Source organism: Panulirus ornatus, chromosome 20, assembly GCF_036320965.1.
Source record: "Panulirus ornatus isolate Po-2019 chromosome 20, ASM3632096v1, whole genome shotgun sequence".
Taxonomy (NCBI): domain Eukaryota; kingdom Metazoa; phylum Arthropoda; class Malacostraca; order Decapoda; family Palinuridae; genus Panulirus; species Panulirus ornatus.
In genome coordinates, this window is record NC_092243.1 from 68,194,802 (window position 1) to 68,222,298 (window position 27,497).

The following is a 27,497-nucleotide window of genomic DNA, read 5'->3' on the forward strand; positions in this document are numbered from 1 at the left end:
CATACACAAGAAGAAACACTGATAAGCTGGAGAAGATATAAAGAAGCATCTCGCATTAGGCCCAGGGATACTCCATGTAAAAAGAAGCTGAAATACCTGGGGTCTAAAGGAAAAGAAAGTTAGAGAAGGCTGACTGGAGTTGTTAAACAATTACAAAACCATGATATGTAGAGTACAATAGGTTTTCCACTTAGCATCTGAAGGCCTCTATGGAAGAATGAAAGGGCACTCAGTTAAGCTCATTAAACCAAGACAAAACTGTGAAAAGGAAAATTTTTTTACTGCCACTAATCTGTTCTTGGAGTGCACTGCCAAAATGGGTAGCTAATAAATAGTCTCAACATAAATGCTTTCAAGAATAACTATGACAGGTACCTGAGAATGAAAGCTATAAGTTGTCCATACGAGTCCCTAATTCCTTAACCCTCTTCCTCACGCAAAGAGGTGTGTAAAAATTCACTAAGACTAAGCTGAGAATGAGCTCTTGTCAATAAGAGCCCTTTCTTGGGGTGCCATTAACTGGCACAGGTTGGATGTGTATTCTCAGGATGCCATTACCTGTCCTGATACAGGTTGGCTGGTGTGTGTGACTGTAAGAATATGAGCTCTTTCAGATGGATGTCCATGTCACATGCTGAAGCATAAGTTTAAGAAACTTGTTCTTTTAGTGGGGTTGCATGGGAAATGTGAAATCTGGCTGGAAGTTACTATATCCATATACGTTTTGTACAAAAAGCCTTATTTATTCATATTTTTCTATTGTTTACACAGTGAGATTGAGTGGAAAACATGAGAATCAGTTGGAAGTTACTGTCTTTTATATGAAGTGCCTGAATTTTTTCATATTCTCATGCCATTTTAAACTTACTTAAAGAGAAAAGTAAGAATTATGTTGATCCAACATCAATTCTTAATAATCAGTCTGTGGGCTCACAGATACAGTGACAATATAAAGAGTACTACTCAGTTATTATATTCCTGCCAATGTAAGAAAGTTCAAACTGCTAAACTTTAGCCTTTTCCATTGTCAATACACAGTAGACCACATTATTTCAATAATCAACAGCAACAAAATTATCCTACACTACTACAATTAGAGCATAAGGAAAAAGTTATTTACCATCAAAATTCTTTTCCAGTAGTCAAATAATATAAAGGTCTTGGCTAGTGTGCTGTAAGGTGAAATAATGTATAAAGACCTCCCATCTATGAACAAGGTTGCACTCATTCACAATTTTATGCTGAGAATTTGCTTTTTATTAAGAAACACCTTAATCTTCCCCATTACTCCAAAAATTATGAGCAAAACACTCATAATCACAAGGCCAATTGGGCAGGTGCACTTAAATCAGCCAGCTAGGGCCACACATTTCTCTCACTAGCCATTCTTGTCGCTCCAGGATTGCTAACACCAATTTTCTCTATTATTTCTGGGAATATCTATATAATTATCATTTTATGAATTTAGTAAGAACCTACTGAATATTATCTTGTAGAAAAAAATATATGAAAAATAGTTTACCTAATCATACACCAAGTATAAGTTAAACATTCTGAAACAATTTCCTAGGCTGGCCTCCCTATCACTGTCACTAATGTCCATCAGTTTGATAGATTTTCATCTCTTCCACTCATTTTCCCCATATTTTTTCCAAATGATTAGGTAAGTATTAGTTCATCACTTAGGTAACTGCCTATTAAAGAGAGCTATGCAGAAAAAAATATACAGAAAATACAGTTTACAGCTTCATTCATTGAGTGCACTTTGAAGGTTTTGCTGTAAGCACTAGCTTCTACATGCATTTCCCCCCCTTCCCCCCAATTTTCTCAGTCATTTTTGTAATTACCTGAAAAACTGTTAGATAATGCATTAGGTAAGAATATACTGGAAAAACCTTTGTAGGAAAAAAAATACATGAAAGATACATTTCACCACATTGTTCCATAAGTGTAAGTTTAATATCTTGCATGAGAGGCTGGTCTAATTTTACTGTAATTGCTTATGTTCATGCAAGATAGCACTTCCACATCTACAACCCATTCTCTCCATTTTTCTACATAAATGTTTATTAGTGTTTCCTGACTATATGCATATGTTTTAGGTTCTTCTGCCTTTCAGAGATAAAGAAGAACTTTAAAATAAATACTTGGTGTGTTATGTGGGCCTCCAGTTGCTAACCCTGTATTTACACAAAAAAAAAGAACTAAAATTTGTCAAATATTTGTAACCCTGGTTTACCATATTTCTTGGCTATTCTTTATGAAGTTTTACCATCTTTAATGTACCATCTTTAATGTACAAAATATTTCATTTTCTGATAGAGAGAGAATGACGCCATTTTTAAATTCCCTATGATAATGTTTAACCACTTATTTAAAACCTATAAAGACAACTTTTAAGTTCCTCTGTGGATATGAGTGTTAACATGGACCAGTTCCTTAAGACATGGAAGAAAGATCAGTTAGAGGTCAAAACAGGAAACTAACCAAAAGAGGTAAAAAAAAAAGATGTGAAGAAGTATTCCTATAGCAATCAAGTACAGTAGTTTGATGACCAGAGTAATCCTAAGCAAAGAAATGCAAAATGCAGAAAACATTAAAAAGTAAGTCATTGTATAATATGCAAGTGAAGGTTATGAGATGGAGACTCATGAGTGTAAAACTCCATCTAATGAAAAACATTAAAAAGTTCAAGAAATTGTTTGACAACAAAAGAATACGAGAAATTATAAAATGGAGCCAAAACAGTGAAAAACATTCACCCCATACACACAAAAATGGCAATCACGCACAAACAAACACTAACCTGGTTTCTAGAAGCAGCCCCTTCATCACGTAATGTCACAATGTGATACTTATCCCGTTCATAAAAATGGGTCTGAAGGTTGGCAAACACTTTACGTGTAAAATTTACTATCAGGCAGTGGTAAATCATGTTTTTATGTTGGTGACATCCATGATCACTATATAACGGCACAGTGTATATACATGTGTCCTTGGCTCTCTGAATACAGAAGGCTGGTACTGAAATAACATTCATCTTCCTCTCAATATCAGCAGATTATTTTTCAGATTATTCTTCACAAGATTTTTATGGATTAATTGCAAATTATGCATCATTAACTGACTGCACATGAACTTGAGCCAGTGAGATTACAGCAATTTTAATTCTATAAACCTAACTCATCCATATGAGTCCTCCTGTATGTCACTATCCTTGACTTTGCATGTGATGTAACAAATGATAAATAGGAGAGCTATACCTAAGTAAGAACATAGATCTAAACATGCCCTGAAGCAAATTTCTATTTCAGATATAACTTTTGCACCAGACACACTGGATGGGAAGTTTTGCATACTAAAGAATATGCAAAAAAACAATAAAATTCTGGCTAGGTTGAAATCACTGAATGGTGGAATGGTGATGATCTCAGAAAGTGTTTTTTATAAGTAAAATCTACTTTCACAACCTGTACCAAAAGTAAGTAATTCGTTGATGACCCCATTTGTTGGTGGTTGATAAAATAAAGTATTCAAACTTATTAATGCTTATGTCTTGCATAGTAAAACAATTTATAGTTGTCTAGTTAATGTTTTTAAACATAAAGAACAGGGAGAGAACAGTTTTTTGAAAAGCCTGGGTACCAGTGCATAACAAACATAGCTCATATAAACCACATCTGAATTTTGTAATTCTTATTTCTAACTTAGCAGGATCCAATCTCTAAGCAGAGAATACTTGATCAAGTCAAGCACTCACAGTATAATGCCAGCCAAGTCCATCTGGCTTCCCTTGAGGAGAGTTCCCATCTTTCATCCAAAGATAGATAAGCTTCTGTGCTGTGCATACCTTATGGCAATGCCACAGGGCTCTCCCTTCAACCCTCTGTGATAAGTCCTACCAGGCCACTGACACATGATTGCTAAATAATTTTCTTTAAATTCTGATGACGTATATTCACTATTTTATGATTTACAAGTGGTTCTATAATATTTTTTGATCAGTATGAATGTAATAGGAAGTAGTTACTGTGAAATGTCTATGCTATCATCAGTCAATACAGCTATCCTTTTAAGGTTCAAATGTTTTCCTTTTCCTTAAACTCAAAGTTCTTTCTAATACCTATCCACTTATACATCCAATTTTTTTCACATTATTAGATTTTAAGTTCCTTTTATTTTCAAAACTTTTTGACATTAAATTAAGAAGCTCTGACAATCTATAATGTTCCCATCAATATATTTCTCTAACATTACTAATGATATGCATAAAAAATCCTGACAATTTGTTGCATTCTTGAGATTAAAAATTTACAGTTCTCTGACTTTTGATGTTAGTAACGTCTGATTATACACAATAGTCTTTCAATGTTTTAGCAAACAGAAGCCTGTGTAATGAAGCATCTGATAGGGGAGCTCAGCTGAGGAATATAAGATTTATACAAGAATTAACTATTAGAATATACTACACAAAATGGACGGTTGGCAGTTAAGTATCTGCACTAAACCAAAATATCTTTTGCTTTCTCACTTAGCAGTTTAACTGGGATGAAGTTAAGGATCACTTTATGAATGAACACCCTTCCAAAAATCTGGATTAGTTCCTTCCAAACGAAAATATTCAGAGCGTGGTGCTCACATGACATTTGGTTGTATGTGAGATGATGTTGCCTTAAGCCTATGTGTTAGAAAATGAAGGTCCTGATAATTAGTTTAATTTAACTAATTAGTTTAACTAACCTCTTCGTTATCCTTGTCATTGTCAAGCATAAAAAGTTATCAATTTTACAATTCTACAACATATTCATCACCTTTATGGTTTTGTTAAAATTTGCCTCTTAATTACACCTTAATCTATGAAACTTACTATTCAAGCTAATTAATCTTCTTCAAACATCAGTAATTCTCAATGTTTAAATTATACATCCAGATACAGTGTGAATTAATGAGCTCATGCATTCCTCAGTGTCAATGATTACATTACAGACAGCCATCTTACAAATAGGCCTAACATCTGGATTAAGGAAATTCACCTAAAGCTTTTGAAAATAAATACTGTTAACAAATATGGAACAAATAACAGTGAGATTCACATACTGAGGATGACAATAAATAGAGTTTCAATTTAGTTTCATCATGTGAACATCATAATCTGCAACTCAATATGTCAATACTGAAGAAAATTACCATCATCCTGGCAAGTTCTCCTTATGGATAGAAATCTTAAAACAGTTGAGTTACATTCACAGCGAATATATAAACACAGGTTAAAACCCCTCCCATTGTTCGTGCAAGCAGAGAAACAATCTTTAGTACAGACTCATTTCATTTCCTGTTAGTCAGTACTTATCAAGTTTTAATTACAAAAAGCAGTTTACCATTCCTTTTGCTTCAGTGAACTGAAACTTTTCTTAAGCTAATTACTAGCCCCTCATCCCCATACAATCCTTGAGACTAGCCTTAAAACTTTTTTTTTTAACTTAAAGATGAAATGTATGCTACAAGTTATTACTGATTCAATGCCAAGATTACAATATTCATTTTACCATTCATGATCTAAATCAGATTTGTGAGTAGCAAATGAGTTATATTTTCAATAAAATGTAAAGGAGAGGCAGCAATGTGAGTCAAAAAGGAGGAAGCTGATGATGACCTTTGTTTTTAGCTATGACCTTAAAGCATGAGTTACATACAGTGGAATAATAACAGTCCTAAGAACATCCACCAAGCTGCCCACTCTACAATACACTGCAGAGGAGGACTAAAGGCTCTATGTGAAGTAAGGGACTAACAAGAATCATAGAAAAATTGATAAAACAATCACTCTGATGACCTGAGGCAAACAAAAATATCTGGTTAAAAGTCATAAAAATTACTTGCATAGTTCATGATAAAATATTCTTCAGTAAATGTTACCAGAATAAATTATGCAGAAGAATCATCTGACCTCCTCCTCTTGCAGTGTGGTGACATTGTACTGGAAACTTAACAATATTAATTCATATTTTTGGACCACTTTCATCAATAGGTGTCAGGAACTTCTTTTTCCTTCTATCCACTTACAATAATCTCCTGTAAAATCACTTCACATGGAGTACATCTTGGTATTAGTATTCCTATCCTAATATCACCAGTGACTTATTAGGCATTTGTACTGAAAATGTCGTACAGTCTGGAAAGCAAACAAGTAAACAAGAACAGAAGTAAAGGAGCACACAGAAGGCTGTCATGGTTCAGGTGGTTTGTCATTTCTTTTTGCTATACTGGACCTCCTAAAAGAGGCAAGTGTTCTGCGAAAAATGTTTTTAACACTGCTTACATCTGTATGAGAGGTGTGGCGAGGGGCCTTCTGCAAAGCGGCAATCATCGACTGTGGGGGCTCACTAGAGATGCTGGGAGAAGGTGAAGGATTAGAGGAGGTAGGGGTTCGCCCACCAACAGATGTGCAGGATCCTGTGGCCAGAGGTGCTCTAGGACGTGCCCCACCATCTACAATATTACTCAGCTCACATGACACATACTGGGCAGGTCTTGAGTTGGGAGGAGAGCTGACAGAGCGAGGAAGCACCGGGCTTGTTTCTACAATAGTACCCAAAGAACTATTCCTGGAAGAGCCTCGGCTGCTACTCTGGCTCTGTACCCCTGAGGTAACCACATTGCCGGACATACTCTGCACCAACCGTGGGGAACGTGGACCTGGTGAAGTCTTGGGTGTGATTTGACCTATCTCTTTTCTCTTGGCCAATGCTTCCTTTAGTAGCTGGACGGCTTCATAGTGACGAGCCTGAGCAGCAATCTGTATTGGTGTGAGTCCTTGATCATTTTTAAGGCCTGGATCAGCACCAGCTTGCACCAATGCTCGTAGCACCCGGAGATGACCATATAAGGCCGCTGCATGCAAAGCAGACTCTCCATTCTGAAGAAGTAGAAAATATGTTGAATTCTGTTCCTATGCACTTTTTCAGCTATCTGATTTCTGTTACAGCAACACAATATTATCTAATTGAATCTAACCATATTTCTGTCTCATGGATGTCATACCCCATAATTCATGATTAGGTGGTGTACGATGTATGGACTTCCATGAAGTATTGGTTAACAGTGCTGACTGTGAATTCACAGTCAGCAATAAAATGTACCTCCCAATTGACTTGTCCCTCAACCCTACTGTACCTAATAACCTTGCTCTTATTTACATTTACTCTCAGCTTTCTTCTTTCACACACTTTACCAAACTCAGTCACCAGTTTCTGCAGTTTCTCACCTGAATCAGCCACCAGCGCTGTATCATCAGCGAACAACAACTGACTCACTTCCCAAGCTCTCTCATCCACAACAGACTGCATACTTGCCCCTCTCTCCAAAACTCTTGCATTCACCTCCCTAACAACCCCATCCATAAACAAATCAAACAACCGTGGAGACATCACACACCCCTGCCGCAAACCGACATTCACTGAGAACCAATCACTTTCCTCTCTTCCTACACGTACACATGCCCTACATCCTCGATAAAAACTTTTCACTGCTTCTAACAACTTGCCTCCATATATTCTTAATACATTCCACAGAGCATCTCTATCAACTCTATCATATGCCTTCTCCAGATCCATAAATGCTCCGTACAAATCCATTTGCTTTTCTAAGTATTTCTCACATACATTCTTCAAAGCAAACACCTGATCCACACATCCTCTACCACTTCTGAAACCACAATGCTCTTCCCCAATCTGATACTCTGTACATGCCTTCACCCTCTCAATCAATGGAGAGGCCAAATGAGGCAAGAGGATGGAGCAGCACTGCCAGCATCGCAGAGAGGGTAGGAGTGCTAAGAGACAGTAATGGCAAACTGAAAGTACTGTACTGAAATGGTAATGGATTAATAGTTAATAGTAAAGAGCGGGAATTCAAGGATCATGTCTGTGGAAGTTCAACTGATATTGTTGAAGTCATAGAAAGAAAGCTTACTAAAGAGACTGATAATAAGGAGGGTGAGAGAAGGCAAAGGGGGGGTAGGACTACCATCTTGACAAAAGACAGCATTAAGTTTCAAGAAATAGTGGAGAATGATCCTTTCAAAAAAAATACGGGAGTAACTATGGGGAAGATGAGCACAGTGGTGTTATTATTATACCATCCTCTAAAAACCTGCAACAATCCAGAACAAATATACACTGATAACAGTGAATGAACAACCAGGATGGTACATGAAGCTATAAATCACTTACTTCTTATAGATGGTAAGTACAGATAATGGAGAATTTCAATTATAATTACAAAGAGACAGACTAGTATAATTTGATTTCTCATGGTGATAGGGAGTCCTGAAGATACAAGATTTCAGTGTATACAGGAAAATTTCCTATAACAACATGTAAGTAGCACACTATGATGTGTACATCACTGCTAGATCTTATCTTCACAAATACTAGCATGGATAATAAGAATAATGTATATGATACACAAATAGGAATAAAATGATCACAAAATACAGAAAATGACTATGTGGTAAATCAAGAAATCAAAAGAGCAGGAGTGAAACAAGATATAAAGAATGGATTGATTGAGAAAACTACACAAACCTCAACAATTTCAGTGGTAACACATACTGGGAATTGGAGTTTAGCAGCCACAAACCAGGGTTTTATGGGAAGAGGTTCTGTGAAATCTATAGTGAAGGAGTAGGAATGTGGGTACCTCTATCGAGAAATACTAAGGAAACAGTAAGAAAGAGGAAAGAATGGTTTAATAAAAGATATTTAAGAGAAAAAAAGCTTCAAGATGTGCAGTGATGAAGATACAGATGGCACACCATATAAGACAGCAAGAAACAAGTATAGCAGGATAAGTAAGGGGGAACAAAGAAACTTTGGTAAGAATATTTTTCACAAGGCAGGAAAAAAATCTGAACTTTTCCAAAAATTCGTCAAGAGCCAATTGTCAGTTAAAGAGCAGGAAATCAAAGCAGGTGTTCAAGGGGAAGAACTGCTGGGCACAATGTAAGGATATGTAAGGGACAGAAAGACAGTTTCAAAAGTGTTTTCACATTGGAAGATACTACAGCCCAAACACTACTAAAATGCATTGGGGAGTGGGCTTTGAAAAACATTGAAATATACAGAAAAGACATTAACAGAATACTAAAATGCCTTGACCCGGCTCATGGACCTACTGAAATTTCACCATAAGTACTGAGGATGTGTGCAGATATGCTAGACAAGCCTCTTGAAATACTCTTTCAAATGTCAGTGGAGATAGGTGGAGTTCCAAGGAAATGGAGACCATGAATAGGCACTGAACTACAAACTGATGTCACTGTCAAGCATGACTTGTAAAGTTTTTAGACTGATGTCACTGTCAAGCATGATTTGTAAAGTTTGGAAAAAAATAATTAGAGAGCAAGTGGATGACTTTCTATTCAGTAGAAATTACCTTAGTGAGACACTGCACGGTATTAGGGATGGAGGTCATGAGTAATAAACCTCTTAGATTTCTATGAGGGAGTAAGCTGTTTTAAACAAAAAAAAGGCTGTGATTACTGTTTGTATCTGGACTGCCAGAAAGCATTTGACACTATGCCATATGGAAAACTGATTAAGAAGCTGGATAACCAGGCATGCATATGGGGACAAAACTCCTTTAATGATACTAGATTATCTCAAAGGAAGGGAACATAGGAAGTCTGTTATAGAAGCCTTCTCCAAATGGGTTGAGGTAACCAGTAGAGTGCTTTAGGGCTCTGCTTTAGAACTCTTCCTCTTCTTGACTTGCCTGAGGGTATGGCCTTCTACCTGAATAAATTTACAGATGATGCAATACAAGGCAACCTATACAAACTCCAAGGTTGGCTTAATATATGGTTGAAGAATTTCATCCCAAGCAAATATCAAGAAATGATGATGGGACAAATTGAGAGATAGCCATGATATAATCATCATCTAGCAGAAAATAAGCTTCAGGATTCTGTGTGTGAGAAGGAGTTGAAACTTTACATCATCTCCAATCTGTAACCAGAGTCCCATGCAGAGAGAATGATTAAGAAAAACTGTGTGCTGGCAAATAATAGAATAGCTTTCAGGTACATGATTAAGAAAATATTTAGCAAGCTGTTCATATCCTATTAAGATCAAAATAAGAATATGCTACTCAAGTTTGGTCACCACAAAGAACTCAGAAAGTTTAAGTGAAGATCCAGAAGAGGACAACACAGATGTTGCTAGAATTAAGAGAGTCGACTTACAGAGAAAGACTAGAGGCTTTAAATTTGCCTGCTTTGGAAAAGACAAGATGAGGCATGACCTGCTAACAACCTTAAAGTCTTTAAGGCAGAGTGATGATATGGACAATGAACAGTTCCTTGAGAAATGTAAGGATACAGTAACTAGAGGACATCACATGAACTTAAGTTAGAGACTTGTTTAAAAAAGATGTAAAGAAGTCCTTTTATAGTATGTGAGTGGAGGATGAAAGAAACAGAATGATCAACAATATACCTATTGCAGGTAGCATACATAAATTTAAGAAGTTGTATGATTGTAGTGAGTGTCCAAGAGATGGAGCCCTATGAATGTAAAGCTTCCTCCCTGTATGGTACAAATAGTTAATTACATATATGTAAGAATTACTAGTGGGACTCCAGTCCCTGAAACCAGGGTGATACCCCAGTCCTTAACCTAATGTGATAGCAATACCAGAAACAAGTTTACTGTAGGGAATAGTCATAGCAATACCTATTGAAATTCGTGCCTAAGGTATTGGCAGGAAGGAAAATGGTGACAGCATTAATATAAAGAAACACACAAAACTGATTTCAGACAATAAATCACTTGTTTTTGAGTATATGGGTCAGCAGCCATCACAATGTCAGAGGAAAGAGTATAATATATGCTCACTATAGGATCATCTTTGGCCCCTGCTGGCCCATCTAAAGCCTGGGGCATAGATACTGTAGGATCAGTTGATATCCTGGATGCAATGAAGTCTGATGAACTCTGTGAGTTACAAAGTAAAGAAGAAAAGAGAAAAATGAAACAGAAGACAGTGACAGCTTTGAAAGTGATGATGCAGATGCTCCACAACAGGTGATGAAAACACAACTGGAAGGTCAGCTGGCAGTGGCTGTCCATGCAGTACTGACAGATGAAAACAGTGCACAGTATATTTATGAAATATCTATAGCCTTTTTCATTACTTTTTTGGGCAAATATATTTTCTATGGAGGCACTCATTCTTTTTTTTTTTTTTTTTTTTTTTATACCTCGTCGCTGTCTCCCGCGTTTGCGAGGTAGCACAAGGAAACAGACGAAAGAAATGGCCCAACCCCCCCCATACACATGTACATACACACGTCCACACACGCAAATATACATACCTACACAGCTTTCCATGGTTTACCCCAGACGCTTCACATGCCCTGATTCAATCCACTGACAGCACGTCAACCCCTGTATACCACATCGCTCCAATTCACTCTATTCCTTGCCCTCCTTTCACCCTCCTGCATGTTCAGGCCCCGATCACACAAAATCCTTTTCACTCCATCTTTCCACCTCCAATTTGGTCTCCCTCTTCTCCTCGTTCCCTCCACCTCCGACACATATATCCTCTTGGTCAATCTTTCCTCACTCATTCTCTCCATGTGCCCAAACCATTTCAAAACACCCTCTTCTGCTCTCTCAACCACGCTCTTTTTATTTCCACACATCTCTCTTACCCTTACGTTACTTACTCGATCAAACCACCTCACACCACACATTGTCCTCAAACATCTCATTTCCAGCACATCCATCCTCCTGCGCACAACTCTATCCATAGCCCACGCCTCGCAACCATACAACATTGTTGGAACCACTATTCCTTCAAACATACCCATTTTTGCTTTCCGAGATAATGTTCTCGACTTCCACACATTTTTCAAGGCTCCCAAAATTTTCGCCCCCTCCCCCACCCTATGATCCACTTCCGCTTCCATGGTTCCATCCGCTGACAGATCCACTCCCAGATATCTAAAACACTTCACTTCCTCCAGTTTTTCTCCATTCAAACTCACCTCCCAATTGACTTGACCCTCAACCCTACTGTACCTAATAACCTTGCTCTTATTCACATTTACTCTTAACTTTCTTCTTCCACACACTTTACCAAACTCAGTCACCAGCTTCTGCAGTTTCTCACATGAATCCGCCACCAGCGCTGTATCATCAGCGAACAACAACTGACTCACTTCCCAAGCTCTCTCATCCCCAACAGACTTCATACTTGCCCCTCTTTCCAAGACTCTTGCATTTACCTCCCTAACAACCCCATCCATAAACAAATTAAACAACCATGGAGACATCACACACCCCTGCCGCAAACCTACATTCACTGAGAACCAATCACTTTCCTCTCTTCCTACACGTACACATGCCTTACATCCTCGATAAAAACTTTTCACTGCTTCTAACAACTTGCCTCCCACACCATATATTCCACAGAGCATCTCTATCACCTCTATCATATGCCTTCTCCAGATCCATAAATGCTACATACAAATCCATTTGCTTTTCTAAGTATTTCTCACATACATTCTTCAAAGCAAACACCTGATCCACACATCCTCTACCACTTCTGAAACCACACTGCTCTTCCCCAATCTGATGCTCTGTACATGCCTTCACCCTCTCAATCAATACCCTCCCATATAATTTACCAGGAATACTCAACAAACTTATACCTCTGTAATTTGAGCACTCACTCTTATCCCCTTTGCCTTTGTACAATGGCACTATGCACGCATTCCGCCAATCCTCAGGCACCTCACCATGAGTCATACATACATTAAATAACCTTACCAACCAGTCAACAATACAGTCACCCCCTTTTTTAATAAATTCCACTGCAATACCATCCAAACCTGCTGCCTTGCCGGCTTTCATCTTCCGCAAAGCTTTTACTACCTCTTCTCTGTTTACCAAATCATTTTCCCTAACCCTCTCACTTTGCACACCACCTCGACCCAAACACCCTATATCTGCCACTCTGTCATCAGACACATTCAACAAACCTTCAAAATACTCATTCCATCTCCTTCTCACATCACCACTACTTGTTATCACCTCCCCATTTACGCCCTTCATTCTATAAAATACAAAAATATTTAACAGGCAGTTAAGGCTAACATAGGTAAATAATAAAAAATGGTCTAAAATAACCTTCCCTCAAAGATCTATAGGTAAGGGGGAGGTATCACTTAGTATAAACCCTGGATAATAACGAGGCACCTTCAGATAACAATATTTATTCCAACACCTTTTCTATGACAATTACACAATAGCACCTTCATTAACAGCACCTTATACAATGAGTATCAGTTAACTGCACCCTAAAATCACCCAGAGTCAAACAGCAGTGGAGGCAATCTTCATACCACTTGACATGCCTCTTGTTCCCCTCCTCACTGAAGCCTACAAAGGTGGCATGAAGCATCTGTCCTCTCCTCACTCATCAAGCTCTTGTGTATCAAATTAATCCCAGGTGATGCCAAGCATCTCAAACGAACATGAGACCATCGAGTTCTGTCCCTCCACTATTGTTCTCTCCCACAGTTCTTTAAACATTAATTATTTCATACTTACATTTGCTTACATATGCATCATTTGAATGTGTTTCATTGTTAATATGTATTCACAAAAAGCAGATATTCAGGCAAACTGATTTGTGCTCACAGACACATAAGAACCCAAATGTATTAGTATTGTGAAAAAAAAATGTGGAAGGGGAAAAACCTGAAAGCTACTCATGCATGTGGCAGAGCTAAGAGGAATTTCCCCCACACACAAGGAAATGTTATACTTTGCTTTTATCCAAGGATAAGTACTATACCAATATCCAAAGTCAAAACATGAAATAATTAGCCCTCTGATTTATTGAAATTCCCCACACACATGGGTATCTGAAATCTACAGCAGGAAGCAACGAATGGGTGAAAATGAGTGACTGTCTAGGCCCTAAGTCTAGTGAGATACCACTAACTCTCAAGACTGAGGAGACTCCAGTTACTGAGACCAAAGATGACACCAATGCTTGAGAGTGAGAACCAGAGAAAGTCAACAAGGAATACTGAGAATAAGATTTTTAGAGGGTAGTGGCCACACAAAGCAATTCCAGACATTTTGCGGATGAATTCCCTGTCCAGTATCATTCTGAAGGATACCAAGGAATGAAAATTTTTAATGAAGTCTCTTGTGTAGATTTCATGAATGCAAGCAAACAAGATTTCATCAGTGCAACCAAACCAAGTACTTACCATGTAAAGATAATGTATAAAAAGATGGCATAAAATGCTGTTACTGGATACTAGAATGACAAGAAAGGTGAACAACATGCCAATTTACACATGCTGTTTTTTGCAAACAGGGAATGATCATCCATAAGTTCATTCATGCAGAAGGCTTTCCACATCAGAATGCCAGAAAGACTGTGATGAGTACCTGGCTTTCTATGAAAATCATATCTTGCCAGAAAAGTTTTATAATTTCAGGAAAATGCAGGATTAGTATCCATACTTAATGACAGTTTGATTCCTTTACTATTACATCAGTGTGATGCATTATCCATCTGAAACCATTTTTAATGGCAAAGGCCCTAACATAACTGTTTTGATTTGATTTTGTGGAATTTATATAACATTATACATGAAAGCCAGTGATCTGATGTGAATGAATGAGTCCATTCTTTGCCTGTTACTGGCACTACCTCGCTAATGTGGACCTAATGATTATTCGCCACTTTTAGCATGCAAAAGGTATCTAAAAACTAATTGAAAATAATTATATATCTTTGCTCTCTTTAAAAGATATCTAAAACTTTTAAACTGTAGATACATAAAATTAACATTCTGGCATCCTTTATTCAAATATTATCAGTACATGTACATAAATATTATTGTCTAAAATTTTGCAATACTTTTATGCTTTCCTTTATTATCAAATAATTCACATTACATTATGAGACTCCTACAGTTCTAACATTTTGCTAGAACATATTCCACAGTCATAATGCAATTGTAGATGTCACATACTAGAGCAGGTCTCCTCTCAATTAAGTGACCATGGGTCAATACACCAGGAGCAACTCTCATTTGACAAAATTGTCTCAAAATGGCTATCCTGTTCTTTATCCTCAGTAGCGTGTTATTCTTATAGCTTCTAAGTCCCACCTAGCTTACAAAATCATGTATTCTACTTGTAAAATCAATATGAGGTACAGTTCAATTCTTGTATGCTGCCTGAACACAACACAGTTCTGCAATAACTGATCCTCTTGAGAGTTTTGTTATATGAGATTTTTCTTCAAAAACTATGGTTAAGCCAACACTTTCATCACATTTTGAGCTATCAGTGAAATGTTTTGACTTGGCAATGTATAGACACTGCTTCAATCAACTATTTATACGAATGCTGGGAACACCATTGAGTGGTGATATATAAGGCATTTCCCTATAAAGGTTTCCATGACAGTGATATGGCCCCCATAGCAGACAGATTCCAGTAGCCTCTTGGGTTGTCTGAATGAAGGGTAGTCAAATGAAGAAAAGCATCACAAATGGCCCAAAATTTATAACTGCTAGCCTTTGGACTGGTGAAAGCAGGACTAAAGGCTCTGAAACTAGCAAGACTGAGACCAGCAAGACTCCAGTTCACAAGGCTAGTGAAGCATCGGTCAACATGACAATAATCATGAGCATTATTAATGATACAGTACTGCTGAATGTAGTAGTGCCAGTCAACATCTGCAACAGCAAGATTCCAGTTCCTGGGTCTAGTAAGACTTCAGCCCCTGAGACTGGTGAGACAAACCAGTCCTTGAGAGAGGATCAGAAAAGGTCTAAAACCTCCAGGATGGACCTATTAATAGGATATCAAGACGGTGTCCTAAAAATCTATCCCTGAGACTTTGCAGAGGGATTCCCAGTCCAGTATCTTTCTGAACTGTACCATGTAATGAAAATTTTTAATGATGTAACTTGTGTAGATATCAACAACATAACCAAACCAAGCGCATACCATGTGAAGGTGACAAATAAGGGGAGGGAGTGTGATGCTGTTACTAGGTTCCAGAATGACAAGAGGTACTCAACATGCCAACTTACATGAGCTCTGTTTCTGCAAGCAGGTAATGATCATCCATGAATTCATTCATGTGATAGGCTTTCCTCATCAGCAGGCCAAAGCAGACCAGGATAAGCACCTAAATATTCATGAGGATTATATCAGGCCAAAACAGTTACATAATTACATAACTGGTCCAAAAGAAATGAGTGAAAAGAACAAGAAAAGTTCTAACATAATGAAGAAAAGGAGGGGGAGAACCTTTGAGCTTCTTAATTTTGATAAAAAAAAAAAAATAGTATTGAGAATGGAAAACACGACAGGACCTCAGGAAGAAATATAATGAAAATTTTATGGAGAATAACAAAGTATCCTCAAGCAAAGTAACTAATGTAGAAGAAAAGTACGTGTAATGAGTAAGAGCATGTTCGACAAGTACAACATGTCGTTAGGAACAAAGACTAAAATTTGTAAAAGGTGTTGTGATAATAGTATACTTCTCAGTTATGATGAAACAAAATAAATATGCAGTAGTAGCAGTATGTTTTGCTGTTAGGTAAATCCGAGATATAGGAAAGAATGGGGATAGGGAAGAACGAAAACTTCCCATGTATTTCCTGTGTGTCATAGAGGGCAACTAAAAGGGGTGGGAGCGGGGGCCTGGAAATCCTCCCCTCTAGTTTTTTCTTTTCCAAAAGAAGGAACAGAGAAGGGGGCCAAGTGAGGATTTTCCCTCTTGGGCTCTATCCTCTGTTCATGACCCTACCTCACTAATGTGGGAAATGGCAAATATGTATGAAAAAAAATACATATATATGTATATGGTGATGATGCTGAAATGAATATGAGTAAAAGTATAATGATTTTTAGTTCATAAAAGGGATCGAAGATCAGAGTGTAATATTAGTTTGCATGGTAAAACATGAAGCTGTGGGATTCTAGATTTTTGGAAGTAAAATTCAGTGAGGAGATTAATGGGAGAGAAGAAGTTGAGAGCAGAGTTATACATGGAAGAAATATTGTACTTGTACTAAAAGCTCTTGTGAATGGACCAAGAAAAGTTTAGAGAGTACAAGAAGCTTGCTCGAAGGAGTATTCACCCCAACTCTGATGTATGGATATGAAACCTAGGTTTACAATGGTCAGGATGGGTTAAAAAATAAGAACAGGAGTTGGATCTCTTGTGTGACGTAGTTTAAATTTGAAGAACAGAGTAAGGAATGAAGGTTTAAGATATATGATGAAATCATTTAGAATGTACATTATACTTTGGTAAAAAAAAAAAAATATACAATAATATAACTAAATATAGGAGGACAGGCACATCACAAAAGAGAGGGACATATGCCAAGAAAGAACTGATTAGACTAAGGATATTTCAGATGAGGAAACCAGAACAATGATTTGGGTTTAGATGAAATGGGGAAATTTTCTATGTAAAGGAAGTGTGAATGGAAACGATGCTATGTTAACCAATGTAGTGTGCAACATTAAAAAAGTAGAGACCTACTTTTATAAGTGCTGAAGCTCATGCTTCAATTCTATAATGGATACAGGATGAGGTTGTGTATCAATAATCTTAAAGGAGATGCACCTGAGGGAAGTGAGAATGGAGGTAACATTAATGGATATGTATAAATAGGAACATCTGATTACTGATTTGTAATAATTGATAAGCATATTTGGACAAATCAGTAATGATAAAGAAATGGACAATTTCATATGCTTGGGAACTGATCCAACTTAGCAATCTAGGTGGAAAGTAAAATATAAGTATGAAAAACAAAAGACAGGGCTGAAGAGAAAATATGTAAAGAAATGTCTGGATAATCATAAATGCTGGCAAAATCAAGTTACCTTAAGAAGTCCAAGGCAAGGCTTGAAGGGCAGCAACTCAAGTACCACCTCCAAATGACCCTTGTGGGCAGCTTTGAATAGTGGTGTCGCTCCATCCTGCAAAATATCATATAAATCTCACACACTGTAAAGTAGTGAACACAGTGTTGAAGTTGCAAGGTGGAAGCATGAACACTAAAGCAGTCATGAAAGAATGAAGTAAGTTACTGAAAATATTAATAAACAAGCTAAAGGAAATTTCAACTGCCAGATATAATTTAACCCAGTGATACTTTTATCAGATTAGATTACCGACATATCATACCACAATAAATGTCTCATAATTATGCCTCAAACTTTTGAGAATGCTAATATATTACACCCATTTATTACACACTGAAAACTTTACAAGTGCAATTCTTTTCTGAGTATCTAACTATATTCAGTATGCAATAAACTGCACTACAAAATACCTGATACATGAAAAAACCTACAAACACTTGTTTAACTGCATCAGATATAACAGAAGCAGGAAGACCTTGAACTTCCATTTAGATGACTCCCAACAGTGAAAGGCAACCCTCCTTGACAGACTATGCTCTACAGTACTACAATCAACAAAACCTCCCACATCACAGTTCTACTTTCCTTGCCTTCCATCAGAGCCTCTAGTATCTGAAAGACAGTCAGATGTGCTATAGAGCTCTACAAGTGGGCACAATCCTAATTTCATATATGTCACTAGAGCCTGGTATAACATTACATATAACTCATCCAGATTTCCTTCTCAGTGACACCCACATGCAGAGCAGCTGGGGTAGATTTATTTCAGAAACAAGTATCATCCATACTGGACCAGATTTCAACTCAATGAGTAAAACAGCTGCACAGGCCTCCAACAAAGGTCAGATCCTACTTGCTGCCCCAAAATCTTCTCTTGACAATAATCTTGACCCAAATTTTCTTCATAATGGTTACAGTCTTTCGCTGTGCCACCCTCATCAACGATGTCCATTCTTTTTTCTTTGATTATACTTTTGTACATGTCTCTAAAATGAGCTAATGATTGGGTCTGTGTACTTTCTCCTGGCACAAATACATGTTGGCCTTCATTTAGTAGCTTTTCGTAATTACATGGTTTAGTACACAGTTTTCTCTGAAAACAATCTTAATTCTGTTAATTGTAATTGGGTACATCCATCCTCCATCCTCCCTCAAACTGGCAAATTTGGCTCTATGGCAGAGCACAAAGGTATCCATGCACAGCTTCTTTATGGATTTTCCAAGGGATGGGTAGTATTTCTCTTAACTGAGATGCCTTGTGTAGTGTTGTACAAATAGCAGAGGTTATCTTGGCTGGGACTGAATCCTGTATGCCAGCTTTTTATAAATCTTTTTCCCTAGATTATAGTTTAGTTGCTGCTGCTCTGAATACTTGTGGCATCAGGGTCAGTGTGTAGCTGACCATGAAACTCTTTCCTTCCCATGAAACCTATTCTGCATTCATTTTTGCCTGGAATCGTTGCAAAGCTGATCTTCGCAAAGTCAATCAAACTTTTATAAAAAGAAAGTGTGATGGCTTGACTTTTACTGACTTTTGGTTCTTAACCAAAAACATCAATAACTCCTGTAACTAAACCTTTCCTCCTCTCTTCTGATCCAATGCTAACTCTCCAACTGATAAAGCCACTATTTTGGTCCCTTCTTTCTCTAACATTGGATGATTCACCATACAGTCCTCCACCACATCTCCCCCAACTGAACCTATTCAATCTCCAATAATCTCCTTACAAAGAGTCTTCTAAGGTGGATAAGATGGCATAACTTCTCAAGTTCTGAGTGAGCCTCTGAGATATTACCAATACTTGCACTCCTATTTTCCCTCTGTCTAAAAACCCAGACTTTTTCTTTTGCTTGGAAGATACCCGTCCTAAGAAAGGAGACAAGCTCTAGCCCCTCCAACTGTCATCCCACTGCACTCACTTCTATCTCCAAAGTCTTTAAAACTATCCAAAAATCTCATTTTCTCAAACAAATGGGATCCCATTCCCTTCTTGCAAATCACCACTTATGTATTTTTCAGTGCCAGGCCTACTGGGGATTTCCTCTCCTATATGACTCTTCTCTGGTCTCCTCTGTCAGGGATTTTGGTGAAACTTTTGTCACTGCCCTCCAAAACATTTGGCAGGGTGGGGTTTAAGTCTTTGCTTTATAAACATTCATCCTTTGACTTCACTGTTTCTCTCTTTTATCTAATGCAGTTTTCTCTGGCTGTTCTATTATATTAGTTGTCAATGGAGTGACCTCTATTCCCTATCCCATCAAAAATGGTGCTCCTCAAGGTTTTGTCCTATCTCATACTCTCTTTCTTCTCTTAATTAATGATCTACCTTGTACTTCTAACTTTATTTACTCATGCTGATGAATCCACTTTACATACTCCAACTCAATTTCTCTAACCTCCTTCATTTAACACTTGTTCTCTTTCTCATACTTTTCAAACTTCCTCTCTCAATTCAGATCTGTGAAGCATTCTAGAATGGGGAACCATATAGGGGTGTCTATCTGCTGAGGTATGAAATACTGTTCACACATCTGGGATGCTCATTTTCCACCTCTCTATTAACTAGAGTGGAATCAGAAGCATACCATTTCATTAATTCTTCTAGGATCACCTCTCATATACCTTTCCTTTCCATATGCCATGATTTTGTTGCTCTCTCTCTCTCTGTATATATATTCTAAAGGTTTTATTTTGACCAATGTCCTTGTAATCTGTCTGCAGGTGTCCCCACCCCCAAGATTTATACCTGTGGCATGTGTTTGACTAATGCTTCCCATAGTTTCTGAGTAAAGACCGGCCTTTCAAGGATTGGGTGTTATGATGCCTCTTTCTTCCCTCAAACATTTAAGCTGTGGAATTGTCTTTCTTCTTTTCATGCCCTCTTCATATATCCTTTATTTCCTTCACACAGGTTTACAAACACCTGCAGAGTCCTGATTAGTTTTTTCTACTGTTTTGTCCACAAAGAGTGGCCATAATTGGGAAATGTTTTGCTTATGTCATGTTAGTCACAGTAGAAAAGAAAAGCCCTTTTATCAATCTTTCAGATTTTTGTTATATGCAAAGTCAAGCTAATTGGTTAATACTGTCTGGGCTTAGGCTCAGATCCTCCTTTGTGTATTGGTATCATATAAGTCATATTTGTGAATGTCCACAATTTTCCTTTCATCTAGACTTTGACTTATTAATGGCACTAACTTTGCTACTACTATTTTTGTCATTTTGAGGAATATAACTGGGATTCCATCTAGTCTAAGAGCTGAATTTTCTCTGAGCTGATCAATTGCTCTGGTATATCATCTTTCAAAATTTCAAAAGATACGATGAGTTCATTTTCACTGTACTGAATTAATAGTTCATCATTCAATTTTTCCTTTATTTGAGCTGAATACCATTCTACACTGTTCAATCAACATCATGCATATTTCCTTAGGGTAATTTCTGTATTTATCTCTTATTTTAAAGTGTTCAATCCTTGTTTTTTTTTCTTTTTTATATGATTTCTTTCCATAGTCTGTAGTACAACTTTTTCCTTATTCATCTTGTTCTATGGGATTTCATATTTTCTACAACTGCATTCTTTATTTTCTCATCCAATTATTAAATTTTTGCTTCTTTCATTGCCATAGTTTTCTCTTTCCATACCCTTCTTCTATTCATCTAGGTATTTTCTATTTTGTACTTTTTTCTTTTCCTTCAGTATCAGCTCAATGATTATTTAGCATAGTATCTCATAGCATTTTTGTGTTTGTTTCTAGGATACTATGTATGGTGTCTAAAATTTTCAGTCCAATTTGTGCTTACAATCCATTCAATGATTTTGATATGTCATGGTGAAAATTTCATTACTTAACCCATTGTTGTTCTCTGTAGCTGTATCATGCTCACATTCATTCAGGTCAAACTTACATTCTGTAATGATTTCCATGATATAATGTTCTAAAAGACTTGTATCATTTACTTCTATATTTGTAAAAGTAAGGTCGATTGTACTGCTCCCTCTTGCCTGTCTGTGTTTTACCTTTGGAAGGCTGAATGATTCACATAAGTTAACAAGTTAACAAGTTTTGGAGCTATTCTCTTTCATTTGCTGATCCATTTAACTTTTTCTGAAATTGTATCTACATTTATAATCTACTCCTCTATCCTGTCATTCAATATAGAGGAAGTTAAAGTTCCTAACCCCTATTATAATTGGAAAAGGTTTCTCTAATACCTTCTAAATTTCTTCAACTTTTTAAAATTAATTCTAAAGCTGTTTAGTTCTGTAGATTTGTTTTTGGTTGTCTATATCAGACTAAGTTTCCTATGTCTAAGGCAGGGATGCTTACTTCACAATTACTGGGATTCATCTTCACTGCCTGTTTTCCTTCTTCCCCTTAAGGGACATATATTACTAAACCCCTTATCTGAATTTGGTTCTACCTACTCAGAATGTTTTAAATTGTTCTGAGCTTGCCTCATTTTTCCCTTTTTCATTAAGTCAAGTTACTGACATATCAGTAAGGAGCATATTCTTGTCTTTTGTGTATTCAATGATGTAATTCACTACGATTCTAGAGTTCTCACCAATTACACTCCTTACATTTATATACATATCTTCCAAGAATTCTCAAATTCTTTAATATCCTCAAAGAGGAAGGTTACCTAAAGAGAACTGGGAAAAGGCAAAAAACAATAGGTATCTAGTCAGGCTAGCTCCCACTTCTATCCCAATGAGGCTGAAACTAACTAGTAGGATGCGACTTAGGCTGAAGATCCTATTTACAATGCAGACATCCTGGTGGCAAATAAAATGGAATCAGATTTCAAGGACTGTCTACAAGATTGTAACTGTGTCATGATGGAAGCACTGGAGATGAAACTCACAAATGAATGTAAGTCTAACTTCATCTGTCCTTAAGGGTATACTAACAAGGTGAGAGTGAGGAAATAAAGGAGGTGTTGGGGAAAAGCCCTACTGATATAGAATTCTATTAAATTCCAGGAAACATCAGTAGATGGTGCCTTCAGGCAATACATAATGGGTAAAGTTAAAGTGGGTAGGATGTATATGATAATACAGTTAGTTTACAATCCTCCAAAGAAATGCACTGATCCAGAAGAGGTGTACATTGTGAATAATCAAGGAACAATAAGGGTGGTGAAGGAAGCAGTAAGACACTCCCTACTTAGGGATGGTAAAATGCCAATAATTGGAGATTTCAATTAAAGGGAAATAGATTGGTAAAATTCAGGTTCCCATAGAGATGCTGAGGCATGAAGACACTAATTCCTTGAAAGTATACAGAACTTCCTGCATCAACATGTTCCAGGATATATGCAAACTAGGGGGATGATATGCCATCTCTACTTGATATGTCATTTGTCTTTACACACTGTAGCATGGAAACAGAATACATGAAGTATAATGCTCCTAGTGGAAAGAATGACCACATAATGTTTGTTTTTGAATATGTGGTGATGAAAAATGCAACAGGGGGATCAGTGGGGTTAAAGTACCCAAAGAGGAAGTAAAACTGTGGCACCTATGTGCAAATGATCAAGTTCTATGATAAGGATGCAGATCACTGCTATAGAGGCTTTTGTGAAATATACAAAAGGAATCAGAACAAGGGTACCCCTGGTGGCCAACAGAGAAGGAGGAACAAAATGTAGATAATTATGGTTCAATAGAAAATGTCGTAGAGCAAAAGAGCTCAAGGATGTACGAAGGAGGAGATATGAAAGTCAGCACTTGAAAATATGGGATGACAAGGAATGAATAAAGGACTGCAAAGACATGAAGTGGAAGTAGTGAGATCTTGAAAAAAGCAATATGGGAAAAAATCCTTAAAATTTTCTATAAGTTCATCAGGTTATAAACTATACATTAGAGTGCTGCTAATAAGGCTGAGGGACTCAGAGGGAAGAATTCTTGATGATGATGATACATGTCAGGAGTGGCATGATAAATGTCATAGTGCACCAGCATTACCAAGATGAAGTTTTGACGTCTATAGTTATCAAGAAAAATATCATAACCAGGCTATTAAAACAACTTGACCAACATAAGGCCCATGGCCCTGATTACATTTCCCCAGACATGCTAAAAGTATGTGTTGAGGCACTTGCTAGACCACTGGAAATATCATTCATGAAGTGACTAGATGAAAGGGTAGTTTCAAAGATGTGGAAGAGAGTAAAAGTAGTGCCTATATATAAGAGAGGTGAATGGGTAACTGTGGTGAACAACAGGCTAGTCACACTAACAAGCATGGTTTATAAAACATTGGAAAAATTAATAAGAAAGCAAATGAATGAGTATTCCCAACAGAAAAACTTTCTAACTGGGATTCAACATGGTTGCATTGAAAGGATCTCATGCATAACCCATCTTCTAGACTTTAATGCAAGGTGAAGACTATCTCAGATCAAAGAGAGGGCTGGGTTGACTATGTATTCTTGGATTGCCAGAAAGCCTTGATAGGGGGTAAGTCCACTGGAAGGAATAAGGGTGGACACCTTCACTAGATAGATGTTTACTTTATTGGGGGAGAGAGAGAGAGAGAGAGAGAGAGAGAGAGAGAGAGAGAGAGAGAGAGAGAGAGAGAGAGAGAGAGAGAGAGAGAGAGCAAAGAATACATGCAAGAAGAGTATTCTTGAAGCGGGCTGGGGCTGCAAGAGGAGTACCACAGAGCTTGGCCTTGGGCCCACTTCTATTCTTAGGGTATGTAAATGACTTGCCAAATGGACTAGAATCATATCTAAACAATAATGCCAAAGTCATAAAAGAAATTAAAAAAATGATGGCTGTATCAGCTTACTGGGGGAAACACACAAACTCCAAATGGATAAATGTAATTCATTCAAGGTAAGTGCAAAGCAATGAGGATGAGACAAAGTATAGGAAGGCCTCAGTGTGATTATTACTTAAAGGGAAATAAATCACAGGTAAGTGCTTGTGAAAGAGACCTTCGGGTGAACACTGTGCCAAATCTTGCTCCAGAACTACACATCAGGGGATTTGTGAAAGAGGCAAACTGTTTGCTAGCAAATATAAAAATCACATTTAAGTATATGGATATGGACATGTTTGGTATATTATTCACTACAAACATAAGACTAAAACTGGATTATGCCTCAGGAGTCTGGTCATCACACCAAATGAGGTACAAAGATTTGATTGAGAAGGTACAGAGAAAACCAGCTGAGATGGTACCTGAACTAAGAGAACTGAACTATTAAGTTATCCACCATGAGAGAGAGAGAGAGAGAGAGAGAGAGAGAGAGAGAGAGAGAGAGAGAGAGAGAGAGAGAGAGAGAGAGAGAGAGAGAGAAGGGGGGGTGGCTGACAAAAGCCTTGAGATTGCTAAATCAACTAGATGATACTGAGAGAGCAATTTTTTAAAAGCTGCTGCACTAGAGTAACCAGAAACCATGAATAAAAGGTGGACAAGAAGTCAGTTAGAAAGGATATTAAGAAGATCTGGTTTAGTGTTTGGGGTGGATGGTTGAATAAACAAACCAATGAGACAGTGAATGATGCATTAAAGGTTTAAAAGGCTTCTTGATGGCACAAAAAGCTCAGGAGAAAGGGCCCCTTAAGTGTAGCACTCTACCTCATACTCTATACATACGCAATTATAATCCACCCTGTTTTGTATTTGTGGCCCACAGCTTGCACCCATACAACACCCTTGGGACTAATGTACTGTCAGACATATCCCTCTCTGCCCTTACAAAAAGAGAGAGCTCTCTTTCCACTACTACCCAAAGCACTCCTTCCCCTCACTCACCCTATAGTCCACTACAGCTCTCATAGTGCTTATGTACCTGGTAGTGAGAGCAATGAGAAAGAGGGGAGAGTATCTGGGGAGGTCCTGAGGGAGTGTGCAGCAATTTTGATGCGAGGGATCATTTAACAGCAATGGGTGACCTGAATGCAAGAGTGTGTGATGAGTTAGTTGAAGGTATAGCTGAAGGGTATGGGGTACCCACTATGAATGGAAATGGTGAACAGCTTGAAACAGTGTGCTGAAAAAGGACTATTGATTGGGAATATGTGGGTGAATGGAGTTCACAGTAGGCAGGCATAACAGGATAACTGATAGGCATGTGAAAAAGAGACTTTTGGATGTAATTGAGCTGAAAGGGGCAGCTGCTGGGAGTGTACATTGCAAGAGTTTGCTGTCTGTGTGGGCAAAGGTAGGTGTGTATGATGGCATAATAGTGCCAACAGTGTTGTGTGGGGGCAAGATATGCGCCTTAGATAAAAAAAAGGGAGCTTTGGAAACAAAGTGCTTAGGAACAATATGCAGTCTTTACCTAAGGGCATCACTAAAAACTTCCATCACTTTATCTTTCCTTCACTATTCTATTCTAACGTTACTATAGCTGTCTCTACCACTGACAAATCAATTCTCTTTGGTTCTCATTTCTCTTCTAACTCTATTTTGGATGCCTCTAACATTCTTTCTCCTGATGCTCCTCTTACTAATCCTATCCCCTTCCCCATAATCTCTTTCCAAACTTTCTGAAAAGTACTTCTCTCTCTGAACACATGCAAGACTTATAGACCTGATGACATCTGTCCCTGTGTAATGAAAGAGTGTGCTTGCTTGTCTGTACCATTTATGTTTAAAAACCTGAACTTTTTCTTTTTAGAAGCATGTGTTAGTTAATCCCATCCCTAAGAAGGGTGACCATTCTAACCCATTTAACTATTGTTCTGTTGATTTGACATCTATCATTTCTGAATCCCTCCTCAGCTCCCATATCCTGTTGAGATTCATTCCTATCTCACTAATGTCTGGTCATCATCCCTAAAAGATTTTGGGGAATCTCGTGCAGCTGCCCCTGATGTATCCAAAGCTTTTGACAGAGTGTAGCATCGAGGTCTCATCTCTAAGCTTCCTTCTTCTGGCTTGCCTCCCACACCTTTCTCCCTGATAACTAGTTTTTTCTCTGGCAAGTCTATCTCCATGGTTGTTGATGAATCAGCCTCTCCCCCTTTCCCCACCAACAGAGGTATCCCCAAAGGTTCTGACCTGTCTCCTACACTTTTCCAACTTTTCATCAATGATTTCCTTTCCTCTACATTAACCAAATGCATTCATATGCTGATGATTCAAAACTGCATTCCTCCATGTCCTTCAAATCCTCTCCTTCTCTCACTTGATCTGCATCTTGACTCGACACAAATTCCTTAATAAATTCTGAATTGGACAGGATGTCTTAGTAGGGTACGGAAGACGAAAACTGGTCAAATGTAATACCTCCAAGACCCAGTTTTTGCCCATCTCTCTATTGAAAATTATAATCATCCACAACTTTTCTTTCTGTTCTCTCCACCTCTGACACACATATCCTCTTTGTCAACCTTTCCTCACTTATTCTCTCCTTTAATAGATCTACAATTCCACCTCTTGACTCAAAGAACATACTTGGTATTACTGTAACATCCACACTACCTTGGAAACCTCACATTATGGAAATAGCTCTGTTCACCTCTAAGATGCAGG

At 37.7% G+C, this 27,497-nt stretch overlaps 1 protein-coding gene across 4 annotated transcripts in view; it reads right to left on the reverse strand.

The window, feature by feature from the left end:
* Positions 1 to 334: 334 nt before the first annotated feature.
* The window catches only part of LOC139756097 (uncharacterized), a 227,362-nt gene continuing 200,199 nt past the window's right edge, over positions 335 to 27,497 (reverse strand). For all 4 annotated transcript variants that reach the window (XM_071675155.1, XM_071675154.1, XM_071675156.1 and 1 more), the window contains 2 exons: positions 17,952 to 18,047; positions 335 to 6,916 (listed from right to left, as the gene is read on the reverse strand). In XM_071675155.1, the coding sequence (XP_071531256.1) occupies positions 6,227 to 6,916; positions 17,952 to 18,047 (786 nt within the window). In that variant the 3' untranslated portion in view covers positions 335 to 6,226. The remainder of the gene's footprint in view (positions 6,917 to 17,951; positions 18,048 to 27,497) is intronic.